The sequence below is a fragment of the Magnolia sinica genome, chromosome 14 (assembly GCF_029962835.1).
Source record: "Magnolia sinica isolate HGM2019 chromosome 14, MsV1, whole genome shotgun sequence".
NCBI classification, from domain to species: Eukaryota; Viridiplantae; Streptophyta; class Magnoliopsida; order Magnoliales; family Magnoliaceae; genus Magnolia; species Magnolia sinica.
In genome coordinates, this window is record NC_080586.1 from 75,747,072 (window position 1) to 75,767,120 (window position 20,049).

Below are 20,049 nucleotides of genomic sequence, written 5' to 3' on the forward strand. Positions count from 1 at the left end.
TGTTAGTGCCAGTAGTAAATTTGCTATATTTATAAAGAATCACCTCTTAGTACACGAGTTGCCCGTCTGTCTATAGGAATATCCAAAACTTCTGTTGCCCAAAAAAATTTTAACGGTGGGAATTCAATCTCCACTGTTTAATTGGTGTGGTCCGCTTGAGCTTTGGCTATGCTTCATTCCTGGGCTCATGTCCTAAAATGAGCCTTCTAAACAGATAAACTTCATAGATGGAGTGGATGAAACACATACATCAGGATGGCTCCACATTGCTGGGCCACGTTGTGCTGCGAGGATATTACTGTAGACGAGCGCTACAGGCAACCTGCGTCCCACTTTTCCAACCGTAGCTTGGAAAAAGGATGGCTGAGAGAAATGAGGCCAAATCAAGGATTATTGGACCATCCAACTAGAGTGATTTTTGTGTGGTAGCCTATGAAATATAGTCTGAACGTAATGGACAGTTCAGATAGATTGATTGGGCTATCTAAAGGTCCCAATCTAACCAGGAGTACTACAGCTTACAGTTAGAACGAGAACAGCGATATATTTACCATTGCTTCGGTACTAACAAATTTCCATTTACCGCCACTGCGTCGAGAGAAGCGCAAGCGCTAGCTACTCGCAAGAGTAACAAATGGTATTCGCGTCACCTCACACCTCCCAACATATCACATAAGATCGAGATCCGAACCGTTCATCTAGTGAGGCTCACTGCCTTACTAAATATATTGACCATTAATGTCATCATCTGATAACGAATACATGAAATAATGGACAAATCATCTGATCAGTGATCCAAATTCACCTACATGCGTGGCCCACATGATTGTCAAGCCGGTCTGACTTTCACAAAGAATGCCAAGATAGGTGGTCCCTATCGGTGGAAACCACTAGATTTCAACGCATGTGTATGAGAGGAGGATTCGGATTGTTACTCGGGCGAGTAGCTATGGCAATATCAGGCGCGCTGCGTGGGAAAGTTAAATTTCTTTTAACATTTCGCGCCAAAGTTGTAAAACTGAAAACCAGTAAAAACAAAGTAAGAAAAAGAGTGAAAAAACAGATAGAAAAAGATAGAAATGCTCAACTGCACAGAGAACATCATGGGCGCGGATTGGGGTACTACCACCACTAGTACCTGGCTAGATACAGGAGCTCTGTAGGGTTCACCGTCATGTATCTGTTTTATCCTTGCCGTCCATACATTTTGAAAAGTCATTTTAGGCGATGACCCAAAAAATGAGGCGGATTAAATTCTTAAGTGGACCACACCATAGGAAACAGTGGGGATAGAATGCCTACCGCTGAAAGCCTCTTATGGGCCATAGAAGTTTTAAATCAGGTTTATATTCATGTTTCCCTTCATCCATATCTATGTGACCTTATGAACAGGTTGGATGGAAACTAAACATCACGGTGAGCTTAAGAAGGTCTCAACGGTGGGGGTCATTATCACCACTTCTTTCGATGGTGTGGTCCATTATAGCTTTGATCTTCTTTATTTTTCGGCTCATACTCTTAAATGATCTGTAAAAATTAATGGACGGATTAGATATAATGAAAACATCACTATGGCCCCACATTGCCCCTCACAGGACCCGTCCGCCTCAGGCTAGGTCCGGTAGGGGTGGTACCCAATCCATGAGTGAGCACGAGAGGTTATAGTGCTCACAGTTTCATCTCTCACTTAGACAGTCCAATAGATCGATCTGAACTGTCTATTAAGTCTACAACAGATTTTATGACCTACTATTAAAAAAAAAAGACTGATCGCATAATCCAATCTATCCTTGATTCATCCTTTTTCCCTCACCATCCTTTTTTCCAAGCCACGGACGGGATGGTTAGGATTTCCTGAAAAAAATGACTCTTTAGAATCATAACGAATCTATGATGAAATCCAACAAATAGCTTGATCAAATTGTTGATTTTTTACGTATTTTTTATAAGTAATCTGAACCGTCCAAATTAAATCCTATTAATTTATAATTTAAATTATCAGATTAGTATGATATTTTCATAGTAACCCATAAAATCTATGTTGGACAGAATGTACGGTCCAGATAAAGAGATACTTTTCCATATGTCCCACATCAACTAGGAGCACTTATAACTTATACTGCTCGTAGAGCACCGGAGCATTGCTTCTTTTTTTTTTTTAACAAAAAAAAAGAGAAAAATATTTATTTTACCCCCCTCCCTTTTCGCGCCAAAATTAAACATTATTCTTTATAAAATCCACCCTTTTTCTTTTCTTTTCCATCCTCTTTCTCTCCCTCTGTTTCTACAATGGCAGAGACAACAACAGCAGAAGACGCGGAGATGATTGAAAAGGTCCGATTAGTTCTTGGGCCCGACCCCCTCGATTCTGATATTCTCCGAGCGCTTTCGCTTGTCGAAAACAACCCAAATGCCGCCATCAACATCATCCTCGACACACCTGGTTTTCTCAGAGGATCAGTGACTGTGAAGCGGACTTCCGGTGGTTCTGGCGCACGCATCTATACCGAATTAAAGCGAGAGATGCCTGAAGTTCCTGGAGAAATGGAGGAGAAATCTGATTCAAATTTTGAGAGTTTGGCGGTTTCAGATCGATTCCAGCCATTGATCACTAAAAAGGGTCAATCCGACATCTGCAATGTTGATTTGATCGATTTGGAAAATACCCATTTCACTCCATACCTTAATCCTCTCCCGATTTCTTCAAAAAAGCCAAGTATGAATACAGATAGGCGCATTCAAGTGTATTCGGAGTTGAATCAGGTGGAAAATGGGGAATTTTCAGAAGAGCCGGATTGGTTTCTATTGGGAAGGACGAATGTGGTTGGGCTATCGACGTGCCGAGGGAGAAAGCTGGAGTTTTATGAAATTGTTCATTTCTCGTTTCCTTCTGTGGATGTTCGAAGGCAGTATAGCGGACAGTGGGTCAGTGCAAAAGCAGCGGTGGCGAGATCGGAGATTGTTCGGTTCTCGACCAAACGATCAGGAGAGGTGATGAATTTTAATTTCCGAAGTCTGGGTTTTTGTAGTTTTTCTCTTATTGACTAGGACATAAAGAACTGTTGGCCTGGACCAGTGTTTCTATTTATTAGTTTGGTTAAGCATTTTGATTAGGTGGACCTGCCATTCAGTGATCTAGACTGTTCATCTGGCTGGCCACACACATAGATGGAAAATGATAGAGAAAAAAAAATCCCCCACCAGAAAACTGACGCCATCCGATGATGGACCTGCAAATGGATGGTTTGTAAGAAAGAAACGGTGAATGATACTTACGCAATGGGAAAAAGTGCACTTGTTGGGTGGTTGGGATTGTTTGATGGGGGACATGTTTTGTCCATTGCTCCCAGAGCAGGGTGCATCAGATGGCCTGGATCACCAAAAGGTAGGCCCTGCATGTCTGGAGGAGGCTCAGACCAGTTTTGAGATTGCCATCTTGGGTTGAGCATTGTAAATGTACTATCATCTTCTTTCTTGGGTCTTTGTTGAATGCACAAAATTTCTTGCCTTTTGTTGTTGTTGTTGTTGTTGTGGTTGAGGGTCATGGGTGCTTGTTCTGAAACTGATATCGCTAATGGAATTCCTTTAGATTGGGAGGCTACCTTCGGAGTGGACAAGATGCCTAATCCCCCTTGTAAATTCGTCAAAGGTAAAGGTCTGTGGTCGATGCATGTCTTCACCATTAGATCTCTCTTTGATGCAAGAAATCGTGTTATGTATCAGGTAAGCCATGGCATTTTACCATTTGGTATTGTTTTGTCATTTCTCTCTCACCTCCATCTCTTCTTTATGTTGTGAAAGCAGTTTCTATACATTTTAGAGTGTTTTTGTATGCACTATTCAACTGAATTGCAACAAGTAGCTCAATTGGGGTGTGGTTGTATACATGGAATCTGTGGATAATGTAATGATTGCCCAATGATAATTTCCTTAGTCTATAGGAAATATTATTAAAAAAATGGGGCGCTTGTTGGGATAGCCAGTGGAATCCTCAAGTTCATTACACAACTGTTACTTTATTTCTTGTGCTAGAGAATTTTGACCATGGATAAGAGTAATGATTACAGTTGTGAAATCCATGCATCCAAACAGCCCAACTATCTTGTCAGTTGAAAACAATTTCCATTTCTGAATGGATTTCATGTATCCAAACATGCCCTAAGGCTAAGCTACACTACACAGCGAAGATATTTAAAACACTAGCCCAAACAATTGAAAGCCATTGAGTTTTCTTTTCTTTTCCTACAATCCAAGTAGGCCCTTACTTAATATTCAAATTGAAGGAGTAGCCTCTGCATTGCAATCGTGTGACTTATGGACTGCAAGGAATGCAACTGCAATTTGAAGGCTACTTCCTCACAATGTGTTCCAGTAAACCAGTTACAAGTTTCTCAATTCTTTTGTATGGAACTATTGCAATTTGATTCACATGGTGCTTCCAAATGCAGTCCTAATTAACACAATTTTGATGGAAGATGATGAATTCTGTTGGAATTTTTCTTTGCCACAGCCTTTATATCCACAGTTCGGTTTTCACGAAGGGTGACATGTCCTCGTGGAAGTTGGTTGCTCCATCGCATGTGGAATCTACTGTCCATCCACTTCCAACTCTGTTCAAATTGCTTAAGATGAAACCCTTTAAGAAGGTCTGATTTCCTTCTTTGTTTCTCCTTCTCTTTTTTATCAACCTGGTCTTGTTGATGACAATGTAAGACTTCATGTGGACTTTATGGCATTGGGTTTGGATTACAAAACTGATAATTCTGCCTCCATTTTTAAATACACTAGGCTGACTTCACTCCAGAGGAGCTTAATACTCGGAAACGTTCGATAAATCTCAAAGTATGTGAGGCAATTCTCATTTTTTTCCATATAGAATATCTGGGTTTTCTAGAGTTGAAATGATCTGAATGCGAGAATCACTACTTGTTCATTTACGATGTCTTTAAAACCATGATCATATTGCTGAGTGTATCTGAATATGAATGTGGTTTGCTGTGATATCTGACTTTCAGACAGATTGTTGCTACCAATGGCTGCATTAATGTGTTCATGCAGGAAATGGCTAATGATTTTACAAATGTCAACCATAACTTCATCTTGTGTGCTGACATGGCCTATATGTGAGAGATCTTGGCCATCCATAAGGCTGGACCCATGTTGGATGTACCCTAACCCACTACCAGGATGGTCAGAGCATCTTATTGGCTACATTTGTACGTTAAATCTGCCCAGTTGGTTATCCTTTTTCTAACCATCCATTTTCCTGTTCAATGTTTCCACCTTACTAGTGGTCTGGCTGAATTTTGGGGCTAGGGAACTTGTGGGGCCTGCCTGATGAATGACTAGATCTTTTTCGCGTGCCACGTTGGGATGTGTGGTGTGCTTATGTTTGGGGCTATCGAAGGGTGCTTGCAAGCAACATCCCTCATGCACACAAGCTGTATGCATGCATATACGTGCAATATGTGTGCAGTGTATATTTGTGTATATGTATGTATTTGTGTATGTATCTATATATATGAATATAAAGTTTCTTTGTATGTCTTTCTGTTGAAATAAACCAGGATGATTCAGAGGAAAGTTCACCAATGCCATCTCTTGTGAAGCGTAGAAAAGGAAACTATGAACAAGAAAGAGGAGAGCAAATTGTCTCAGAGTCATGTCTGACTAAGCTTGTTGGCGCTGCAGAAGTTTACAATCTGGAGGTGAATTGACAACATGAATGTCTAGTTCGTTGTTATATGAAATGGGCTTTAACAGATCGCTTAAGCTTCTTCTTTTCCTCTATGATAACTTTGAAACATAAATAGCTGTTTGTGTGTTTTCTGTCTTTGGCCTGTAATTTTCACAGGAAATGGATCCTCCTCAAACTCTCATGTGTGATCTGCGGCCATACCAGAAGCAAGCGCTCTACTGGATGTCGGAATTGGAGAAGGGAATTGATGTTGAACAAGCAGCAAAGACTCTTCATCCATGTTGGGAAGGTTACCGTATTAAAGACAAGTATGTTAAGTTCTTTAGTAACTTTCCTTTCTTTTGCATAACAACTATATGATTTTTGACCCTAGAGCCCCAGATGGGATGTGACATGCCTGAAAAAGATGATTGAGGGGACAGACCTAACCCTTTGGTTGGTGGCCTGATGCAGCTGAAGATTGGATGGCAATGATCGTCCAATCTAAGAGGATTTTTTTTTTTTTTTTTCCTTTTGTGTGTGTGCACGTGCGTGCCTGGTCCATACATAGTGGGGCTGTCTGATCGATGGGTATGAATCACTGCCCAATGGCACTACTAGCCAACTGAAGACCCAGTGATGTTATCTTATTCTTAGCTGAGGAGAATACAATTCCTCAAGTTTGCGAGAAAGAACATAATTAATATTTTGATAGAGCTTGCTATTGAGCAGGAGAGCTTCTGCAGTTTATCTGAACGTTTTCTCGGGGGAGACTACTACTCAATTTCCCAGTGCTACTCAGATGGCCAGAGGAGGAGTAAGTTTCATAAGCCCTCTGCAATTTCAGTGTAAATTTATCAGTTGTAATGTTGTATGATCACTTTATGCTTGGGTTTGTAGAAAGTATCAACCTATCTTTGTCTATTACCCAGTTTTACAGCCTATGATTATTGTTGGACTTTTCTCTTTGGAATATACACAAATGAGTGCCAAAATCCATTTTATAAGAACCACACTAGAGTAACTAACACTACATATACCTACTGGGGTTACTTTTGGAAATCGAGAGCCACATAGGTGGAACTTTCATGAGATCCACCTCGACCATCAGGTGTGCTGCCTCGTGTTAACTACTGAACCCAAAAACCATGATCATCCATAACTAAGGTAGGCCTTACCATAGGAAACAGTTGGTATGGAATGCCACCATCAGTTCTGTTTAGAGCCCACCGTTGTGTTATATGCCATCCAATTCATTCATCTTATTTGTCTCATCAGGATGAAAGATTTAACAAAAAAAAAAATACAGAATTCCAAAACTCAGCAGTGCCACACCCCTCAAATTTAGAGGTTGAAGATATGATTTTATAGGGTGGTCCACTTGATGTTGAACCACCTCACATTTGGGAACAAGCCCAAGCAAGGTGTAGTTTACCTGATGGATGGCATGGATTTCATACAAGTTTAAGTCATTTACCCACTTTTGTGAAGGTAACCTCAGTAGTCACCTAGGAGAAGCACCCAAGTGTTTTCCATAGTGTTGCCAAATTGCATATGCTGATCGCATGCAATCAGCATATGTTGTTCTCATATGAGATTGCATAATCGCATATGCCATTGCTTCTTTTTTTAATTGAAAAAATGAAAAAAAAAATCTAAAAAATAAGGGAAGACTTGCCTATGAATGAGTGAATGAGAAATAAAACTATAAAAGAAAAGGGAAGAAATGAAATGATCTTGATTGTTGAATCTTGATCTTCGATGGTTGAACGCTTCAACTTTAAACTTCAAATTTGAAGCTCGATCTTGGATACTCGAATGATGAATCTTCATCTTGGATGGTATTCTTGAATCTTGAATGATCTTGGAAATGTTCAAATTTGTAAATGGGAAATGAAAAGTAATAGGGAGAAACTTGAAATAGTTGTAGAGAGATTAGAGTAAGAGAGAAAGAATGAGAGATTCAGAGCTTTAGAGTCAAGAATAATGAAAATGGAGGGGATATGAGTGCCTATTTATAGGCAAAAGTGTCCCACATTGCAAAAAAAAAAAAAAAAAAAGATTGCTCCCAATGGTCATATTTCTGACTGTTGAGAAATATGTGATTGCATATGCAGTATGCCATCACGTACTCACATATGTGATTGCATATTAGTTGCATATCAAAGTATGCCATGGCGTACTTGCTGAGATTGCATATGCCATGATGGTATTTGAGATCTGATCCATAGTATGCGCATATGTGATCGCATTTGACAACAATGGTTTTCCATTTTATAATGTCTAGAACAATTCCATTATTCTTGTCTTGTCAATCAAGTCCTTGTTAGAATTGGCTAAATTTTAATACAATTTCATTGTTTGTGCCTAAAATGAGTATCTTGTGCTTCTCAGATCACTTAGAAAGAACCAAGTCACTTCAGTGCTTTATCATTACTCGGAAAAAAATGAACAGAACTTATTTGGACAATCCTAGAGAAAATCTGTATTAATGAAATGGATTTAACTATTTCTACATTTTCAGGAAATTACAAGATCAGATTACCAAAATGACCTTTACTTCATAAAATTAAGGTAGATACCATTTAATAGGAGTATTATGCCAGGCTATGGTTAGTGTCAGATAACAACATGAGCATCTGCATCACTGTATGTGAGAAGACCTGCCCAAAGAGAGCATTGGTACAACACTGGTGTGATTATATTGACATGTAAATGGTACATGTTCACTTGTACACAATTTGGGCAAGGGTTTTCTGAAAATACCCCCCAAAAGTGGCACGATTAATATGGTCACATGTGCAGTTTTGATAGCTCTCAAATCTAACAAAGGCCATCAAAGAAGCTTTTCTCTCTATCTTCTTCTTCTTTTAATTGTGGAAAGGTTTCTTTCATCATTTTACGTATAATTCAAAGAGCCTTTAGACAATGTACAATGGTATAGGAAAAAGTAGGTTTTGTTTGGTGATCTTTTGCTGCTGCTGCCATCTGACTGTATGTTTTTCAATGTAGATTTTAGCAGACGCAATGGGTCTTGGAAAGACTGTAATGACTATTGCATTAATACTTGGAAAACCAGTTAGGGAGAGTCTAGATGACCAACAAGTTGAAGAACAAAATCAGGATTGTGACAACAAGAAAGCAAAGAATGGTCAGAAAGATCCTCAAACCAAAAGCCTGCCCACAGTTAAAGGAGGAACTCTTGTTGTCTGTCCAATGGCATTGTTAGGCCAGTGGAAGGTAAGATTTCATTTCATTCCATAAAATGTTTACTTCTAATCCTGTAGTTAAAGTTGGCATTCTTTTAATGATGCACTTGAATGAAAATTTAAAATTTTAAAATCTAACCTCAACTCAGAGTACCAGTTTAATCGACATTGATCCATGATCCAGGCTGTTTGTTGGGTGGTCCTGCAGTGAATTGGCCATTGTAGGAAAACCTTGTTGATTGGAGATGATGTAAAATAATATATGTGATGGTCAGTCAGCATTGAATGGGAAAGGTACACCATCAGACAGGTAGGATCATACAATCCATCCATGGACTGTGGCCAGACTCACCCAATAAACTGTTCAGATCGAGGACTGTCATGCTGTGAGTGCAATTTGAGGCCTCTGCAACTGATAAGGAATTGGTGCGCCATGCTGAGACTAAGTTTTTCCTTTAACTAAATTCTGATTGTCATTATGATCCTTCTAGAAAACCCTTCATGCATGTGTATTCCTGCAAATTTGACAACATCACACCATGAAATATATACATTAGAAATTCATAACGCTTGCTTGAAATTTAATGCCTCAAATGCATACTTTCATAGGGTTACTTTACTGGACAGACATTGTATGCTTTTCCAGTCTAACATTGGATTTTATTACTGCAGGATGAACTCGAAGCCCATTCAGCACCAGGGGCACTTTCAGTATTTGTGTACTATAGTGGAGACAGAACTAATGATCCCACTGTAATTTCAAAGCATGATGTGGTCTTAACAACATATGGAGTCTTATCTTCATCTTATAAATGTGTAAGAATAATAATCAAAATATTTTTCCTCGTTCTAACTCCTATTCTTGTTTCTCCATCATAATAGAAAATTGCTCAATTTTGTTACAGGACTTTGGAAAGGACAGCATTTTTTATAAGGTAGAATGGTTTAGGGTTGTATTAGATGAAGCACACACCATTAAATCATCAAGGTCCCAAGTGGCTCAGGCCACATTTGCACTTGCCTCACATTGTCGGTGGTGTCTTACTGGTACCCCTCTTCAGGTTTGTGAAATTATTCTCTTTTATGTTGCTTTTGGATGCACTATTGAATTGAATTGCAATACTTGTTCAGTGGAGGAATTACCAAATTGCAATTACAATAGTATTCATTAGTGTTACATCTCTCAAGTACAACTTCAAAGCGGCATACTTGGGATTTGGGAGGAAGGTGCAATTCGGTGGTCATTTTTTCCAATTGTTGAACTGATCATCAAACTTCAGTCAATAGTGCATCCAAACACAGCCTTGTTGCCTGATTTTTTATCATTTTAGCTGGTGGGTCTTAAATAAATTACAATAGCCATTAAAATGCCTGTTTTGCAATGGTAACAGAATAATCTGGAAGACCTCTACAGCCTTTTGTGCTTCTTACATGTCGAACCATGGTGCAACTGGGCCTGGTATGTGCATGAAACAACACTACCAACTTAGAGTATGTTTGAACTTCTTGCAAACCAAAACAACATAAATGTAAAAGAAAAAGATAAAAGACAAATGAATATAAAAAAAAATTTGGCCATGTCTCTTTAATTGACATAGCAGGCAATCTTTAACAAAAATTGGCCATGTCTCTTTAATCTCTATATGATTAAGCATTGGTTACCAAGAGCCTAAGTTTTTCTAAATAAGAAATAGGCGCACCCACATGCTTGCATGTGGACCACCTCTCATGTGAGAAGTGGTAACATGCATATGAAGATCAAACAATAGACACGTTTGATAATTCCCATTCATTGTTGTCTTCTATTCTGTTCCTTACATTTTCTTTCTTTCAAGGTGGCAAAAATTGATTCAAAAGCCTTATGAGAGTGGCGATGAGAGAGGATTGAGATTGATTAAGGCCATCCTAAGGCCATTGATGCTGAGGAGAACAAAGGAATCTACAGATAAAGAAGGAAGGTAGGCTTTTAACTTCTTTAGCTTGTCTTTTTCACAAAATACATGCCCATTTCCTCTCTTTTCTGTTTTGATGTTTTAAATGTATTAAATTCAGGCCTATACTTGTTCTCCCTCCTGTTGACATCCACCTTGTGGAGTGTGAACAATCTGAAGCTGAACGTGATTTCTATGATGCCCTCTTCAAGAAATCCAAGGTGATTTTGCATTAAAAACTTCATATGGAATAGAATTTTCAGCTAGTTCCTCTCTAACTTTTTGAGCTTACAAAAGAGAATTGGGACAAGTCCTGCCGAAGTGGCACGTGTAAGACCTGAGCTATTCATCAGATTTGCCCTGCATTTAATGTGTCATTGCCTAAAATTGGCCTGTCTGCTCATCGGATGTGCCACATGTGTCTGTTAAGCACCTGTTCTTCAATTCTTTTTAATGTTCATTTTTTTGTACATGTGTCCCGCCTGGCAAGTGAGATGCCTGAATTTGCGGCCACGTTGCATACATGATGACTGCAGTTGATGAATGGACCTTGCCTCGCAATATTAAGAAATTAGGCAATGAAATTCTTCTTTCATGATCAGCCATCACAGTTCTCCTGTGACAAACATCATGAAACCACTATTTTCTTCTAATTAATCTCACAATAAGCAGCACTGACACATTGTTTAACTAATTTGTTTATGACATGAAAAAAATAAATGACAACAGGTCAGGTTTGATCAGTTTGTGGCGCAAGGCAAAGTTCTTCATAACTATGCTTCCATTCTCGAACTGCTTCTTCGATTAAGACAGTGTTGTAACCACCCTTTCCTTGTTATGAGGTGAGAAAATTTTGGATTCTTTTCCTTACAATCCGTTTTGTGATTATTCCTCAATGATTCTTGCTTGAGGAAATGAGTTGCCGTCTGGAATTTTAGGACTAAAAGCAAGATTCTGCAAGTATTTTAATGAGTAATATCGTGTCTGCACGCTTCATGGACTGCACTTCAATACATCTTATGGTAGAAGTTGAATGTGTGCATGGTGATCAGGACTATTGGTTTGGTGAGCTGACAAAATGCAAGGAGATTGATTGTGGTGGCCATCCATTAGGGGCCTGAATAATTGTGGGTTAAACCAAAATTGAGCAATGGCCTACATTCCACTTCAAATACTCAAAAAGGCAGTCAAAGTTGTCTAATGGTTAAAAGTTCTCTTATAGCTCATACATGAGGCAGCCAAGGTGTTCCGTATCCGTCACGATACGTCCATAAAGGCTGATACGTATAGGTAACGGCCACGACCGTTACGCGTACGGGAGTGAAATGAGGCAGTTGATTTTTTGTGACCGTATCGGCCTTTACGGTGGCCGTTATAGGGCACAACGACCGTTACTCTCGTAACGGTCGAAAAAAAGCAACTTCCATCTCCCCCCCCCCCCCCCCTCCATTTTACTTTTCTCATCCCAAAAACTCTCCTAGATCATTTTACAATAGATTTTGACCACTCTTACTATAGTTTTTAATATTAAAATGGTATAATGAAGTAATTTGAGCAAATAGAAGCTCCAATGGCCATTTTTTTCAAAAATTTGAAAAATTAGTATTTATGCAATTTTTCTTATTTCTAGTTTTAATGTTTTATTGTGATGCGTAAACATTAGATATATATAATCATGTTCACAAATTCACTAGATTGCCTAATACAACACTCTCAGTAAAGAGTGGACCATTACACTACTATAAACATGTTCAAAACAAAAAATGAATACATATTTGGAATATTTACATTATTCTTGATTTTCTAAATACTTTTCAGAAATTTTTGGGCAAAAGAAAATTTTCAACTGTTATGGTGATCGTAACAGTTATGCCCCCGTATCGGTAATGGTGGTGATTGTTACGGCCACCGTTACCGATACAGAATACCTTGGAGGCAGCCCACCATATCAATGGTCTGAATCACTGTAAATGTTTGTTGCATGTATGATAGGGGTTTGTACTTCACATGTAGTTTATTTTACACGTGGATCATAATTGTAAGGCTGCCACGTTTACAACGTTTTCCATTTCTTGTTGTTCAAATTCTATTTCCTGATCTTATTTCTTTTGCAAATCTGCAGTCGAGGAGATACACAAGAATACTCAGACTTGAACAAGCTTGCTAGGCTCTTCCTCGAAGGACATCCTTCAAAATCCACCGACCCAATTTCGTCAGCTCCTACCCGAGCATACATTGAAGAGGTTGTCGAGGGGATCCGTCGAGGAGACATCACTGAGTGCCCAATCTGCCTAGAATCTCCGGATGATCCTGTGCTCACTCCATGTGCGCACCGGATGTGCAGGGAGTGCCTACTCTCAAGCTGGCGGACCCCATCAAGCGGGCTCTGTCCTATGTGTAGAATGCTACTGGTCAAGGCTGATCTCATTACGTGCCCATCGGAGAACAGGTTCCGTGTTGATGTGAAGGAGAACTGGAAGGAGTCATCTAAGGTGTCAAAGCTACTCAGTTGTTTGGAGATGATCCAACAATCAGGATCTGGGGAAAAGAGCATCATCTTTAGCCAGTGGACATCGTTTTTGGATCTACTGCAGGTGGCTCTGAATAGGAAGGGAATTGGTTTCTTGAGGTATGATGGAAAGCTGGGGCAGAAGCAGAGGGAAATAGTGTTGAAGGAGTTCAGTGATACAAAAGAAAAAATGGTAAAAGACTAGCTCTTTCTTGGATCCTGTTTTCCTTTGTTTTTTAATGATCATGTGCATGAACTATTACAATGAAACTCAGTGCATAGACCATGTTTTCCATTCAATCAGTGCCCATGCTCATTGATCAGACCGTCCAATTACTTGGCCACATGGAGCAAGAATACATATAAGTCCAGTGATCAGAAATAAATGGTCCTAACAATCCGTTCACTCGACTTGTGTGTATACTCTGGCTCATTTCTTTTGGTGAAGAGTGCGGTCCTATTGATACGACAGTTAGGAACATGCAATCATGCAATTTATAGACCATGGGCCTTAAAAGAGCTAGCCTATTAATAGGATGGTTGAGGTGATTTGTGTATCTTCTTTTCTCAGGTTTGTAATTTTTGATATTTTCAGAATCGGTTAGAGAGAGCTTCTATTCAAGGAGTTAGGAAAACAAGAGATTTTGAAAAGATGTTCTGCTTTAAGGGTGTAATGTTCTGAGTGAAGCTAACTCCATTGCTGACAAGAAGTCATCTCCTGGAATAGCCTGTCCATTTTATTTTCTTATCCATGGGCCAAATTTGGAGTAGGTGGCCTGTTTGGATTGGAGGAAAATGGGATAAGAATACTGTCATCTGATGTGATGGTTCCAGTGGTTTCTGAGAATCGGTTTTCATTTCTTCCAATTTCCTCAGTAAGGGGTCATTTCCTTTTCTTCTCCATGGTAATGTGAAATGTAAAAAATGGGAGTCGTCTCTCAAAAAGGTTGGAAATCTCATTTTTTAGGTCTTAGAGAGGAAAAGGAAATAACCCTTTTCTAATAAAAGTTGTGGAAAGGGAAAACTGTTTTCCTTAGTCGTCTTATCTTTCACGAACAAGCGAAACCATCACATCTGAATTCCTTTTCCATGGTCGAATCCTGTTTTCCATCAATCCAAACAGCTGGTGGAACTTTTATCTTTTGCCAATAAAACAGTCTTTATGTAATAAAAAAGATGAAGTTGGTAGATGGGTTCTCTCAAGTTCTCTTCATTTTCTCTTTCACCATGTATATGCATCTCTATGCATCATGCTTGGTGTGTATTAACAAGTATAAAAATGACTGTACATTCATATGCATGTTTACATACAGAAGTAGTGAATGGGGTCTGTTTTGAACACTTAATGAATGCATGCCAACCCATCATTTACTGCTTGAAATGAGAATGAGATGCTACTGACTCCGAACTGTTACCATCAATTCCCACTATTGGCCTGTTTTAGCAGGTGGGAAGGTTTGGTTTGTCTCGCAATCTCTGCATTTGGCGCCAAAAGCCTTCATCCGCAGAAATGTGGGTTGGCCACTCATTCTAAAGAGGCTTTTGTTGCATGACTTTCCCATTTCAAAAGAATGTACAAACCATCATAATGAATGGAGAAGGATACAAATCTTTCTAGCATCTTCTTTTTCTTTTTATTTTCTAAAGAAAATGAATTGATCTCATGTTAAAATCCATAATTGTGGTTTTCAGGTGTTGTTGATGTCTTTGAAGGCTGGAGGTGTAGGCTTGAATCTGACTGCAGCCTCCAATGTGTTTTTAATGGTAATTTCATCATTTATCACTTAAATCCAACCTGCCACTGTGCGCATGCACATTCACTTATGGTTCCTATTTCATGGGTGTCTTTTCTTTACATTTTCTGAATAAAATATACAGGATCCGTGGTGGAATCCAGCGGTTGAGGAGCAAGCAATCATGCGAATTCACCGTATTGGTCAGAAACGAAAGGTGTGCGTTAGGCGATTCATAGTCAAGGTAAATTTGACTTGCTTTTACACTTGAGCACAAGCCCTGTTCCTACTCATTGCAGATCTAGCCATTTATCAGGACGACCACACCATGTGTGGCCTGAAAATTAGTCTGGTTAGACTGCTGGTAAATTTGTTTTTGGCAGTGCATTGCTCTCATAAACATGATCCCAATGTCGATCAGATTCGTCTGTTTTGGGCAAATGCACATACATTGCCTACCTAATGAATGAATGGCCTAAATCTCATAGACATGCCACACTGGCCATCAGCATTCGGAATATGATCAACTGTTATCTATTCTTTATCTGGAGATGTTCACCATCATCTCTATATGTGAGCAATGGATGATCAGATAAACTTCAAACAAGCACTGAGATTACATTATGCGGGGCCGGATCCACTACAAATGCTTGTAGGACCATATGCTACAAGCATTTGTAGTGGATCCGGTCTCTACATGGGCCTGATCTTTCTACATTCTGTAACATAGATTATGCACCAAATTGCACTAATGGCATTGAGAAATGGACAGGACACGGTTGAGGAGCGCATGCAACAGGTTCAAGCAAGGAAGCAACGGATGATTGAAGGTGCTCTCACAGATGAGGAAGTGAGAACTTCTCGAATTGAAGAGCTGAAAATGCTATTTAGATGATTTTTTCTTTTTTTCTTTTTCATGTTTTCCTAAGATATATAGGAAGAGAATTATACAGTATGTTTTTGTATAGCATGGGTCTTCTTTTGTAAGTTTTTGTTTATGTTAATCTTTTGTCTCAGCATAGTGGGCTGTTTTTCATTACAGATGAATGTAAAATCTTTGAGGTTCTACTTTAAGGATAAACCAATTTAAACTGTCTAACATCTCCATGATAGACTTGGCTACTTGCACAGTGAATGAGAATGTAGTGGGCTCTACTGCTGATAAGCTGTGGTCGAAAAAATCATATCAAACATTCCTAACCACAGGATTAATGAATGAAGGGCCTATTGTTTGGATTGATCTCAAGGACTCAATGGATTGGAGGTGCTCAGGAAATCTTTCAGAAGAGAAGATATTTGGCCTTTTCTCCACTCAATGTGGACCATAGCTATACTTCTTTTTAACCATCTATTTTTTGGCTAATAGGTCAGGGTCTTCCTACATGGGAGTATGGGGGGCCATCCAAGGTGAGGGATATTATATCGATGTTCTGATCAATGAACCATAGAGCTGGGCATGGGACGACTCAACTAGGCAAACTTGACTTGTCCGACTCATTCAGATCTAACTCAATCCGAACTGAGTGGGTGAGTTGATTTGAATCGAGTTGACTTTGTCCAATCCGAACTCAAACTGAGTGGAGTTCGAGTCACCTAGTAACTTGACTCGACTTGAAATCCAACTCGGCACTTGCTTGACTTGATCAGAAACTTGACTCGTAACTCAGATCTGACATTTCAGATCTGAGATGCAGTGTAGCTGATGGAGAGGCTGCAATTCTGGCAAGTGAATCTAAGTTTTGAGTTGGGATTTCAGCCCATGGATGCTCGTTGCACCTGACTCGACTCGGTGCTGACTCGTTCTGACTCAGAACTTGTGACTGGGTCGGACTCAGACTCGGATCGGGTCAGGCATGCCAGACTCAGCACCGAGTAGGGTCGAGTTTGAGTCAGGCCTATTTCAAAACTAGATTGAGTCGGGTCAGCCCTAACTCGGTCCAACTCAACTCGATGCCCAGCTCTAATGAACCATAACCCTTGTAATTCTTTTGTTTTGAAGAGTGCATTTGTAATCCACAATCATATTGTAAGACTGCTTACATTCAACATCTCTGATGACTATCGGCAGCTTTTATCCTCTGGACAAATGTGTAGTTTCACAAGCCATGTCTGGGCCAATCCTATGTGATTTTTTCATGTTGAACTACTTCAACAAGTCTACGTGTGGGGTAATCGATATCTGATGTTTGTATAGCAATATCCATAATTTTTTGCGGGCTCTGTAGCAGGAATTATTATCTCCTAAAAAACAAGAAGTTCTTGGGGTAAATTGCTTTGGTTGGGTAAATCAAGCGTTTGTCTTTTGAGCCCAACATTAATCCTCTCATGCATAGGAGTACCTGAGATGCATTTCTGCTTCAAGTTCTAATGATTGAAATCCATTCCAACCAATAGATGCCACACCAAAATGTAGGCTTGGGTCCAAAAAATCAAGCCTATATGTGGTTAAAGTGAGCCACGCTAAGGGAAACATTTTGAAGGGTAAATTTTTTTTTCCTACATAGTTTTCAATTGTGTAGTCTAGATAAACTACAGATGGAGATAATTTTTTGGCCTTGGGTCTAACATAAGGTGACACACCTGATAGTTGGCATATAGTTCACATTAACACCACAATAGGGCCAGCCATGAACCATCTTCCAGAACGACTGACATAAAAAAGGGTCTTGTGAGGGCATTTACAGTAAATTAAATCATCCATAAATAATGTAAATCCCGGTAACTAGTTGGACATCCAACTATGTGTGAGCCTCTCTCTCTACATACATATGCACGTACGTACATATATATATGTGTGTGTGTGTGTGTGGATGTCTTGTACTTTTGCTCAATAGAGCTCTGTCAGTCCGATCAATAGACTGTTGGTCCGAGTCGGCCCAACCGATAGGGGTGTTTGGTCCGACTGACAAACTTCGATTAACTTACACGGTTTTGCTTTTGCGTAAGTCAGGGTATTTAAACCTAATTACAATTAGGGCATGAAGGGACGAGTGCTTCTTTCATAGGGGAAGGGTTTTGCAATGTAATAGGGTTTTCAACACACGTAAGGGTTTGGGAAGGAATTTTCTCAAGGGTTAGGATTTTTCATAAGTGCGCATTGCAAGGAAAGATCAGTTGCTTCTGCAATAGGAGAATGTGAGTGGTGTAACTCTAAGGTTTCAATTATAGTGAAGATATTTGTTGCTTTGTGCCATAGTTTTTTCCTGCAAAGGTTTTCCACTTAAAAATTGTGTTTGTGTTTACTTGATTGGTTGTTTTTTATTTGATTGTTCTATCTTCAGAACGTGCTTCTACAAAGTATACATGTAGAAGAAATAAAACATTATTTCCGATGACACTCACTTTCCATTGTTTGTCAAGCTTTTCTTTATAGGAATTTATGAGAAACATTTTCCACTTTGTTGGAAAAAATGAATTTTTTTTCCACCTCCAACTCTAAAAAATATATTTTCTCTCAATGGAAGGAAAATGGGTTTCTTAAGAGTTAAGCCAAATTATATTAACATACATCTTCAATCGCTTCATATGTGCCACATGGGAATGAGCCTTGTCCATATTTGGCTATGCCCCACACATGCTACTATGTCATAGGTGCCAATGTGCTATAATGTTGCCACCCATCTTCTCTTCCTCTTGTCGACATTGGATCCACAACGGCAGGTCATGCTCACGTATGCCTTTCTCAAGGGCTTTCATATGTGTGTGGGAGTATTATATTTGGACCAGAGTTGCCATTAGCCAATTATTGTAATTCTACAGTCGGTTAGACCTTGTAGAAATGTTATAAGAGAGAATGTGAATATACTCTATCCTAACACGACTCATTGATTTGCAATCGAAAATTCTGAGTAAGGGACCATTGTTACAAAGAGGGAAGGTGTTAGTCACTCTCTTTGCCCATACAATTATATGGTCTCTACTTCATAGGATTAATCGAACTTTAAGGGATTGGGTCAATTCTTCTATACTAAAATGATGTAATGGTATGTGCAATGTTGTGTTGATGCACCATCGCCGCCAAGTAGTAACCCGAGTCAAATAAATATACTCTCTTTCACTTACGTATCGTGTTAGGATTTGTGCTACGGAATCGCACAGATATGGATCTAGGATAGCAATCCAAGAGTGCCAAGCAAACCAAAGAAGAACACAAAGATTTAACGTGGAAAATCCTTTCAGGAAAACCATGGCACAAAGCGATAGATCTTCACTATAAAAACAAAAATTACAAAGAGAGGGGACTTACCCAATTTGAACAACCTCGAATCTCACCCTTGATACACTCTTTGCAAACCCTAGAACCCTTTGAGAAACCTTTGGAATCTCTTTAGAAAGCCTTAGAATGTTTTAGAATGGCCCTAGGGACTCTTATTTATAATTTAGAAAACCCGGCCACTTTTGCACTGACTTGGAATAGTTTAGAAACCGCCTCAAATTTACGCAGTCTGCATAACCTTTGACTAGTTGAGCCAGAGCTTTGACCAGTTGAAGGGACCTTCGACTAGTTGAGCATGTCCTTCGACTGGTCGAGAATCACAAAAATTCCAATATACTTTTGTTGCTGGACTTCGAGTCGAACTTTCTCGAGCTAGTTGAACTTTTCTAGATTTAAGACATCTTCTAACAACAATCTCCACCATGTTTTCAATCTTAAAACATGCAGTTTCTTGACCTATTTTCTTATCTCTACATCACATCATAGCTTCAATCAATGCTTCTCGTGCACACTTCATCCTTCTTTTACTCCATCGCCAAGCCCAGAGAAGTTGCACAAAACTTGAACTTCTCTGTAGGAACAACCTTAGTAAGCATATCTGTTGAATTCACGCTGGTGTGAATCTTCTCCGGTGTTATGCCTCCTTCCTCAAGCACATGTCGGATAAAATGGTGACGAACAATAATGTGTTTAGTACGTGAGTGATAAACAAAATTTTTATCGAAATCAATAGTACTTTCGCTATCACAATTAACCGGCACGGCCACCTGCTGA

At 39.3% G+C, this 20,049-nt stretch overlaps 1 protein-coding gene across 2 annotated transcripts; it reads left to right on the plus strand.

Annotated features, from left to right (window-relative positions):
* The first annotated feature begins 2,270 nt into the window (after positions 1-2,270).
* Positions 2,271-16,164, plus strand: LOC131226245 (DNA repair protein RAD5B). 2 transcript variants are annotated; one of them, XM_058222025.1, is made up of 18 exons: positions 2,271-2,991; positions 3,590-3,723; positions 4,511-4,646; positions 4,789-4,842; positions 5,568-5,708; positions 5,855-6,006; positions 6,410-6,494; positions 8,690-8,917; positions 9,559-9,702; positions 9,792-9,947; positions 10,278-10,345; positions 10,722-10,844; positions 10,939-11,038; positions 11,547-11,659; positions 12,940-13,519; positions 15,019-15,090; positions 15,205-15,303; positions 15,832-16,164. In XM_058222025.1, exons 1-18 carry the CDS (start codon positions 2,290-2,292, stop codon positions 15,952-15,954), a joined length of 3,210 nt encoding a protein of 1,069 aa, XP_058078008.1. In that variant the 5' UTR covers positions 2,271-2,289; the 3' UTR covers positions 15,955-16,164. The 2 variants fall into 2 exon arrangements, with proteins under 2 accessions (XP_058078008.1, XP_058078009.1); XM_058222026.1 differs by lacking the exon at positions 2,271-2,991 and adding an exon at positions 3,030-3,385.
* Positions 16,165-20,049: the final 3,885 nt, after the last annotated feature.